At 46.2% G+C, this 10,360-nt stretch overlaps 1 protein-coding gene across 1 annotated transcript in view; it reads left to right on the forward strand.

Moving 5' to 3' along the window:
- The window catches only part of spon1a (spondin 1a), a 48,058-nt gene extending 40,361 nt beyond the window's left edge, over positions 1-7,697 (forward strand). Inside the window, exons 10-16 of the mRNA XM_030377374.1 lie at positions 1,021-1,096; positions 1,501-1,683; positions 2,965-3,138; positions 3,840-4,007; positions 5,463-5,627; positions 6,281-6,553; positions 6,674-7,697. Of these exons, the coding sequence (XP_030233234.1) occupies positions 1,021-1,096; positions 1,501-1,683; positions 2,965-3,138; positions 3,840-4,007; positions 5,463-5,627; positions 6,281-6,553; positions 6,674-6,837 (1,203 nt within the window). The 3' untranslated portion in view covers positions 6,838-7,697. The remainder of the gene's footprint in view (positions 1-1,020; positions 1,097-1,500; positions 1,684-2,964; positions 3,139-3,839; positions 4,008-5,462; positions 5,628-6,280; positions 6,554-6,673) is intronic.
- The last annotated feature ends 2,663 nt before the right edge of the window (positions 7,698-10,360 follow it).

The following is a 10,360-nucleotide window of genomic DNA, read 5'->3' on the forward strand; positions in this document are numbered from 1 at the left end:
TATCTTCAACCGGTGAACTCTTAAGCTGTGCTCTGTTGGCCCTCCCTTGGCCCTCCACCCCGGCCTGCGCCCTCATCCCTCCTTATTGCAGCGCTGTGTTGTCTAAAGTGGATTAACAGCCCTGCCGAACTGGAATTGCTCTATGGTTTCCGCTGGTCCACTGGTCGGCCGTTGAACGCTTCAAAGCGAGCGTTAACAGACGGCACTCACCGGATCTCATCTCCGATGCCCGTTGTAATCTCTCCCTTCCTGTCGGATCGATGGACACATAGATTGCTGATAGTTGTGCCCCCTCTAGAGGAGGTATGGTGGATGGTTACAGGGGCTGTAGCGGAGGAGCTGGGCCTCAACGGTAAAGTAGTCCGACCGTCCCATACTGCGGTAATGGCTGCACTTACACCAAATCAATGGATTGAATAAAAGCCCACCCAAGACAGTAATTACAGACACGCTGCTGCTCTAAGATAGCGAGTGGATGCATAGCAGCTGTTCCTCCTGCTCCTCAGCCTCTCTCTCAGCTTCAGTCTTCCTTCCTCCAGGGATTGCCCAGAGGAGCAGAACGCAAACACATTTCCATTCCCCCACTGAGTATAAATATAGTACCCACACGTAGGAACCGTTATGAATGGCTATTTCAGAGTTTCGGGGAAACATAACAGGAAGGAAAGTGCTGCTTACTCTTTGTAGGGAACAAAGAATGACTATTATGCTGCACTGGCTGTGCTTTTATATGGTCTACTGTAGTAATATCGGTTATTTGAAGGAGGTTGTTGTTTTGTACATGCAGCTACAGCTCGTCAGGGATGAAATAGAATACGTATTGCTGAGTTGATACTATAGATATAAATTAAAGATTTTACCTGATTGTCTGTCTGTCTGTCTGTCTGTCTGTCTGTCTGTCTGTCTGTCTGTCTCTCTCTGACTCTGTCTCTCTCTCGCTCTCTCTCTCTCTTAAGAGCTACGTGAGTGGTGTACATTTGCAACATCAGGCTGTGTGTGTGTGTGTGTGTGTTTCTCCAGGGCGAGCAGTGCAACATTGTACCAGATAATGTGGACGACATTGTGGCAGATATTGCCCAGGAGGAGAAAGAAGAAGGTCTGAATCACTGGTCCTTCCCCAGCCCTCTTCCACTCTCACTCCATCCATACGCCCCCCCAGTCACTCCAGACCCTTATCCTTTCATCTCCGGCTGATTTATTCTCGCTCATTTTTTTTTTTTCTTAAACCTTACAATAGCCGTAGTTTCCAACAGCCACGTACAATACTTCATCTCTTTCACTCTCTATCTCTCTTTCTCTCACGCTCTGTTTTCTGAAACCCTCCAACCTTCATATTTGAAGATAGCAATGTTCAAACATCAATCTCTCGCTCTCTTATCTTTTTTTCTTAAACTTTACGAAAATCGTGTTTGACGACAAAAATGAATCCCTCTCTCGCTCTCTCCCCCCTCTCTCTCTCTCCCTCTCGCTCATGTCTCTGAACCTCGTCCGCCCGGGCAGATGACACACCGGAGACGTGCATCTACTCCAACTGGTCTCCGTGGTCGGCATGCAGCTCGGCCACCTGTGAGAAGGGCAAGCGGATGAGGCAGAGGATGCTGAAGGCCCAGCTGGACCTCAGCGTGCCCTGCCCACACACCCAGGACTTTGAGCCCTGCATGGGGCCGGGCTGCAGCGATGAGGGTGAGGGCCCGGGGCTGACCTGGGAGATGTCAATCATGTTCATGTCTTGTAATGACATAACATCGTCAATGCAATTTTTTTCTGTCACAATGTCAATGATAATTATTACTGTCCCAGTTGATGGATGAATTGCCCTTGGTGTGAACAGATTTTTTATTTGATCTAGTTATACATGCTAGAAACCAAAAGGGTTGTAGGATCTATAACTACGTTTATTGTGTAAGCAGGGCCAAAGTCTCTATTTTCTGGTTTGCACAAGCATGCGCTGCTATTTTCCGATTTTAACAGCAGATTCTCTATTCTCTGTTTGAGTGGTTGTTGCATTTGTTAGCATTTCAGAGTTAATGTTTTGATTAATTAGCTGACACTCTTAAAGGTCAGAACTCTTTTCAAAATGAATGTTGGAGTCAGGAAAACAGAAAGCACCCATTGCTCATTTGTATATCAAGCACGTCTAAAGCTACTGGCATGGCCGTTTGAAACAATCAAGCTTTACATTTTATTATGGTCCATGCACAGAATCCCTCATGAATTCGGTACCAAACAATATTCCTTACTTACTATATCTCTGTGTAGAAATGTCATGTGACTGGCAATAATGTTTTGGATGTTGTTGCATGAAGCATATACAATGTTCAGCAGTGGCAATGATCAATAATCCTTATAAATGCATGAGACAGGGAAAGGTCCCACAGTAACTTTACATCATTCGTTGCCCTTTACAAAACTCTATAAATAAATTGTATGTCCTTCTATTTAAGGTAAGATGGAATACTATCATTGACAACTGTAAACAAGGATGCTGTTAACACTCAAAACAACGCAAACTAAAAAATGGTTAACAGGTTAACTACTTATGTCAGCAGCGAGCAATGAGAATGATGTATGCATGAGGTATCTGGGTCCCAGTTTGTCAAACATCACACAACTATCATAATTTTGGGTTGCCAATTTATTCTAGCCCTTGTTTTAATGTATATCTGTCAGATTCAGGAACACACCATTAGTAAGGGGCAGGTATAAAAAGTGGTGACGGTGTTTGATTTTAATTACATTGGTTTTGGTAGGAACCAAGGTATATAGAGTGGTGAGTGTGTGTGTTTTTAACAGCTGATTACAGTGGCTTTAGTAGGGACCATGGTATATAGAGTGGTTAGGTTGTTTGGCTCCGAGGCAAAAGGATTTGGGTTCAAACCCCAATGTCTGCAGTCATACCTGTAGGCATCCTAAAACAAGATGCAATACACATACTCATTCCCCCCTGGGTGTGTCCTTCTCCAGCCGACGCGTCCACCTGCATGATGTCTGAGTGGATCACCTGGTCCCCGTGCAGCGTCTCCTGTGGTCAGGGCGTGCGTTCCCGGGAGCGCTACGTCAAGCAGTTCCCCGACAACGGCTCCGCCTGCTCCATGCCCACGGAGGAGACCGACAGCTGTGTTGTCAACCCTGAATGCAGTGAGTTCCTCCATCTTTACCCCCCCCCCCCCACTGGTACTGACCCTCTGGTCCATTGATTATCTGCCAAAACTCTTTATTTTATTCAATGATAATTGGGTCTACAGTTTTTAGTATGGGCCTGTGAATATAGAGTGGTGATGGTGTTTGATTTTAACAGCTGATTACAGTGGCTTTAGTAAGGGCCAGGTATATAGAGGGGTGAGGGTGTTTGATTTTAACAGCTTATTACAGTGTTTTTAGTAGGAACCAAGGTATATCGAGTGCTCAGGTTGTTTGGCTCTGAGGCAAAACGATCTGGGTTCAAACCCCAATGTCTGCAGTCATACCTGTAGGCATCCTAAAACAAGATACAACACACATACTCATTCATGACGTATCTAAAATTCGTAATGAATAAACGCTAAATTGTCGTTTACAGTACAGAACACACCTAGATAAGAACAACAAGGGGGTAAAATGAATTACTAAAATAAACGGAAACAGTTGAATGCTGAAATATCAGTTAAGTTAAAGACATGCAAACAGCCACTACTTGATTACCTGGTTTGGAATCCTTATATAGTAACCTCCTACTCTAAATGAGCCGTACATAAATACCTCAAACCGAGCATGACTTCCAGCTGACAGTTCTTCTTACGCCCCGCGCCTCACCCCCCCCCCCCCCCCTCCCCCCCCCCCCCCCCCTCCCTCCCTCCCAGACCCCAGCAGTTGCCTGGTTACCGAGTGGGGCGAATGGGATGCCTGCAGCGCTACATGTGGCCTGGGGATGAAGAGGAGGGAGCGCATGGTGAAAATGCCCCCTGCTGATGGATCTATCTGCAGCGCGGAGGTGCTGGAGGTGGAGAAGTGCATGATGCCAGAATGCCGTGAGTGATGACACCGTCACCGGCCACCCCCACAGCCCCTCCATCACTCTGATGAAACCTTCGCTCACCTGACTCTAGCTGGTTAGCCGAATAGGAGGCTCGAGTGGGGAGGCTAGTTGGTCCCCCTACCGGATAAAATGACCTTCTGGTTCGAGGTCTACCTAGTGTAGAGTAAGATGCCTCGACCCCTACCTGCTCTTTCATTTCATGGTAGCACTTTACAATAAGGGTACATTAATTAACCATTCTATAAGGTGACATATTATACCACCAGGTGTGAGTGTGATTAGCCGTTAGAAGCCGTTTATGTTAACAGCACACCTGGTGGTATAATATCTCATCTTTAACATTAGTTAATGCAGTAATAAGCATTATTATATAGCATTAGCCTAACCTTGAGGTTCGGCTAATGCTTCTAGATGGTGAACCACCATCTAGAAGGTGGTTCACCACATGGTCCACGCTCACATTAGTCTCGTGGTACCAGGATCTAGAAGGTGGTTCACCACATGGACCAGGCTCACATTAGTCTCATGGTACCAGGATCTAGAAGGTGGTTCACCACATGGGCCAGGCTCACATTAGTCTCATGGTACCAGGATCTAGAAGGTGGTTCACCACATGGGCCAGGCTCACATTAGTCTCGTTGTACCAGGATCTAGAAGGTGGTTCACCACATGGACCAGGCTCACATTAGTCTCATGGTACCAGGATCTAGAAGGTGGTTCACCACATGGGCCAGGCTCACATTAGTCTCATGGTACCAGGATCTAGAAGGTGGTTCACCACATGGACCAGGCTCACATCAGTCTCGTGGTACCAGGATCTAGAAGGTGGTTCACCATATGGTCCACGCTCACATTAGTCTCGTGGTACCAGGATCTAGAAGGTAGTTCACCACATGGGCCAGGCTCACATTAGTCTCGTGGTACCAGGATCTAGAAGGTGGTTCACCACATGGACCAGGCTCACATTAGTCTCATGGTACCAGGATCTAGAAGGTAGTTCACCACATGGGCCAGGCTCACATTAGTCTCGTGGTACCAGGTTCTAGAAGGTGGTTCACCACATGGGCCAGGCTCAGCCTTTGCTTTGTGATGACCCCTGCAAATTCTCATACTATCAGAATCTGGACTGCATAATTTCAGGCAGCGGAGGACCGCGTTCTCGCTCTCCCCTGATCTTTCCCGTCTGATCTTATCGTAAGATTGATCAGGGTAATGTCTATGAGGCTCGTCTTTCATTTCATGCACACACACACATGCACACACGCCACACCCCACACTCACAGGCACATGTACGCGTACACACACACGCATACATACAGACACACAACACTTTTACACACACACACACACACACACACACACACACACACACACACACACACACACGCACACACACAAGCACATCATGCCACACACACACTGAATGAGGCTGACGCTGTCTGCGCAGACACCATCCCGTGCATGCTGACTCCGTGGTCGGACTGGAGCGACTGCAGCGTGACATGTGGGAAGGGCCTGCGGACACGGCAGCGCACGCTCAAGTCCCCCGTGGAGCTGGGCGAGTGCACAGAGGACCTGGAGCAGGTGGAGAAGTGCATGCTCCCCGAATGCCGTAAGTCACGCTCATGAACACGTGCACGTGATGTGTGTGCATGATGATCACAATGGGCTGCGCTGTTATGATCATCACGATGATCACAGTGAGCTGTGGTGCATTGATGATCACAATGAGCGATGGATTCATGATGATCACAGTGAGGGTTAGGGTTAGCCTCTGAGCTCACAACCGTCTCAGCCTGTTTATAAATAGGGGCAGTTTGGGAGAGATCGCTCGCTGTCTATTTCTCTCTTACAACTGTTCTCCCCCTGTTAGGGTGGAATAGACGTTTGCCTCACAATCTCAAACCAACAAAGTAATGAAAGCAAGGGGACCCAGCCTCTAATCCAGTGGTTCTCAACTGGTCTAGACTTCGGACCCGCGTGTCAATAGTAATTAAATCATCACAAAGAAATGTATACCAATATTGCAATTTTTAAACATGTACTGTTAAAAAAATGGAGCAAAGGAAAAGCAATTTGGGCTAAACTCCCATTAAAAAGTAAGCCATCGAAATATGTAATATTAACATTAAAAAATGAGTTGCATCAAAGACTTCTTTCTAAAGATTGTTTGCCATTGGCTCTGAGACCCACTTAAAAATGACCCACCGGTGGAGAATCATAAGTCCGCTCCATCCACCTCCCCCTTCTTCCCCCACCACACAGCCACAGACTGCCTGTTGACCGACTGGACCGAGTGGTCCGACTGCAACAAGTCCTGCGGCAAGGGCCACATGATCCGCAACCGCGTTGTAAAGCTGGAGCCCCAGTTCGGCGGGGACCCCTGCCCCGAGACCGTCCAGAGGAAGAAGTGCAAGGTGAGGAAGTGCAGCCGTGGCCAGGGCAGCCCGGAGGAGAAGAAGAGACGCAAGGAGCAGCGGGAGAAGAGAAGGAGCAAGCAGGGAGGAGGCCGCGAGGAGGTCACCACAGAGCACCCAGGTCTGGCCCTTTCAAGGACTCCCCTCCACTGTCTGAAGTATAGAAAACTTGAACTTGGAAACAAAACCGTTTCTAACAGTTTAACTCCCCCTCTTTGCCCCCCTTAATGTATGTTCCCAGGATGTAAAATGAGGCCGTGGTCCAGTTGGACGGACTGTACCAAGCTGTGCGGCAATGGGATCGAGGAGCGCTTGATGACGGCAAAGCGGAGGTTCAGGAGCGCCCAGCTTCCCAGCTGCAAGGACAGGAAGGAGATGAGGGCGTGCAACGTGCATCCCTGTTAGGAGCGCAGAAAGAGGGGACGAGGGGTGGAACTATGGAGGTACACAAAAATGGCCCGGGGAAGGAAAAGAGTGTGGCACAGTGTCACCCGGTGATCCAATGCACTCAATTTAGGGCTGAAATGGCACACTGTTGAGTTGTATTGAGTTTGAATCCAGTGTGGATCTTGAAACTGTTGCATTTTCTAAAAATGTTTGAAAACAGTGGTTCATTGTTTTTTTGCAGTTGGTTTGAATTGCCAAGAAAGTTGAATTGAAAACCATAACAACAGGAAGAGGCAAAGTAAATGATCCAGTAAGTCCCGGATTCAAACCATACTGATTCTATTGTTGTACATTTAAACATGCTCTTTCTCACACACACACACACACACACACACACACGCACACGCACACACGATTCCTTTTCAAAATTACTGTAAACTTGTTGTGGTAAAATAAACATTGAATAATGCTGATTATGAAATATAAGTTAATTAAATAAGATAGTACTGTTATACCCTGTGGTAATCTCTGTCCGTCGTGTATGTTCCAAAACAGAAAGCACAGCCATTCCAGTATTTTATAAGCCTTCAAAGTTACTTCCTTTCCAGGAGACTAAAGGGCCCTCATGACTTTTTACCTAGTTATTTGACTGTACATGTAGACGCCCCACCTTGGAAATATTATGGTTTCACAGCATTCTAAAAGGAGTTTCTTATTTTTAGTGTGAATTTTTTGATAAGAATGACGGATTCTTACCAAAGTCATGTGTAGATGTTTTCTAGATGTTTCCCCTTTCCTTATCTTTACTCTTTCCCTCTTAACATATTAATATTTTTGAATATTATCACCTTTACAATAAAAGTAAATGTGACATCTTGTCAATTGGATGTGTCCTGTTTTGTGAGACGTGCATGTGTTGCATATTTTCTGCCACTAGATGGAGTTAGTGGATATAAAAGAGAAACGTAATATATCACAAAGGTTCTTTAGATGCATGTATACAGTATGTAGGCCTCTCTGTTGCTTTGCGTCAGATTCAGTTCTGACCAGGCCCATTTTCTTGGGCACCTGTAAAAAAAAATATGAACTTAGTCAAGTCAAGTATTGCAGAAATACTATATAACTTGCAATATGTTATTACTGAGGTATTCACAATAATCTCTGCAGAATAACCACAGGGGGGCACTAAAGGCATGTTCATATTATGTAGGCTACTCAACTAGGTTTTCTTTTTCAAGCACTACCGAATTACATTTATTGCCCTATAGAAAATGTGCAACAGATCATTTTTAAACAACTTTGCACAATCATTATTTGGGATTTAATTTACATTTGTGCGTTAATTTAGATGAATGTACAGCGGTAACTCAAAGCTTATTTGGATAGGGATAAAACAATGGGGATTGGATTGTCTAAATCACAGCAGGATACATCGGAATGTATCCTGCTGTTTTACCAGGCAGGTAGTTTGGGGCATAGGGGTGAAGCACACCCCCCATTACCACGCCATTGTTTCCATGCCAACCACCCGAGGGAAGCCTACACACTTCACAGACACTGGCAACTGCTTTTTATCAATGTAGCAATCAAACTCTCATAATGGTACGTGAAATAACCCGTAGCAGGAGGAGTGAGCCAACTATGATGTTTCTCCCGGGTTAGCTGTCAGAATGTCATTGCATTACTGTGGTCTAATGAATTAGCAAGATATACATGGAAGAGTACTGTCTTAAAAAAAGGAGAAACAAATTAATCACGAAGCCGAAAATTCGTCATACATCTGTAATTGCATTTTTATCTCGACAATATCGATTGAAAGGTCACTTTGTTATCTACGGTGATGGGTTTGTTTGTTTTTTAATCTAAAGCAATGACTGAACAATGGCTAACTACAAATGAAGCTTTAACAAACAAACACAATTAATTGGGTGACTCATATCAGGCGCAACTAATGGGGAAATTAAACCGGGCTTATGCTGCAAAGCACAAGAGAGGGGTAGCTGTTGGGATTACTGTGTCAGAAGTCCTGAATGAGTTTGTGCTCTCCACAGGATTAGTTCACCAGGTTCTGCTGTCCCTTTTCCCCACCGGGTATAGCTGCTGGGACTGTGGGGATTGAATGTTCTCCACAGGCTGGAACGTGATGAATTGAGAAAACAACCCCTGGATGGTCTGACTCAAGAGTGGGGGCAGTAAAGGCTGATATGAAGGCCCTGCACACATCTCGGAAAGGCATTGGAACCGGGCTGAATTCATTTTCTTGAAGATGGTTGGACCAATGGAACACCGAGTGTACATTTGCAGAAACTTGTTGAACGGTTGGCAGTCAGCTTGCAGGAATTGAGTGAATATCGGCATGGAAAGCCCTGTGAATTGGCAGACGTGGATGAGCTGGGAAGGAATTGCATTCTGCTGGCCATATATCCTGGAGGGGGGAGTGAGTGAGAGAGAGAGGGTGAGAGAGAGCGAGGGAGGGTGAGAGAGAGAGACGGACATAATGGAACCACATGTGGTGTCTGCCTAGCTCGACAATAATGATGAAGAGCCCCTGTAGATGGAGCTTGTACATTGTTACTGTTGTTTTTCTTGGTGCTATGAGAGGAGTGATTGGCAGCTGGTTGAAGACGAAGATGATGACCAGCATTACAATTCAAGAGGGCCTGTACTTGGCGATCCATTGCCCAGCAGGCACAGGTTTGGCACTAATGCAAAGGTTGTACCCTCGGGAAGCACTGATCGAGGGGGTGATGGGTATAAGGAACCCATTTTGGTACACTCGGTTCAGCATACTGCATGTTGGGGGGTTTCCTGTGGGGTTGGACAGCTCAGAGTGATGACACAATCAGGAACACCATTCACTGACGTCCATTTGTTCCAGCCGGCACGTGGGATATGCAAATATCCGACTATGTCGATCAATTGAGCCTTGGAGATGGGCCCAAAGGCAGAAGTCATTAGGGAAGTGTTAGTTCTCCACTCAGGTGATCTAGAGTCAATGCATTGTCAGAGTCGCACTGTATTTCCCTACAGATCAATACAACAGATGATCCAGCCAGGTAGGCCAGGCCAGCCTTGATGTTCTCCCCAATGGCCTTGGTTCTCAAAGCCAGAGAGGGAATTCAAGTATTGTCAAGCTTCAGGCCACAGTCCACCTGCTACCGAGTCTTTCTTATCATTGAACTTCAGACTGTGAGTGTAACGCTGTTGCAGACAGGTGTTGGACTCAAAAGCACGACTCAGGATGACAGGCCGGTAGAATCAGAAAGAGTTGTCTTTACTGGAGGCAATGGTTCGGAACACGGGTAGGCAGTAATAGTCAGGGTAAAGGTACGCAAAGGTAAGGCGGAAGAAGAGTGGGGGGGTCGAGTTTAGGTCGAGAGGATATTCGATAGATCACTAGGATATAATGGTGGGGCGCTGGACATGGAGGAACTAAGACATACTGGCACAGGAGGAGGGAAGCACACTGACTAAATACACTAGCAGGGAAGAGGTAATGAGGGACAGGTGAAAACAATCAACACAACAGAACGATTACTGG

Source organism: Gadus morhua, chromosome 14 (genome assembly GCF_902167405.1).
Source record: "Gadus morhua chromosome 14, gadMor3.0, whole genome shotgun sequence".
NCBI classification, from domain to species: Eukaryota; Metazoa; Chordata; class Actinopteri; order Gadiformes; family Gadidae; genus Gadus; species Gadus morhua.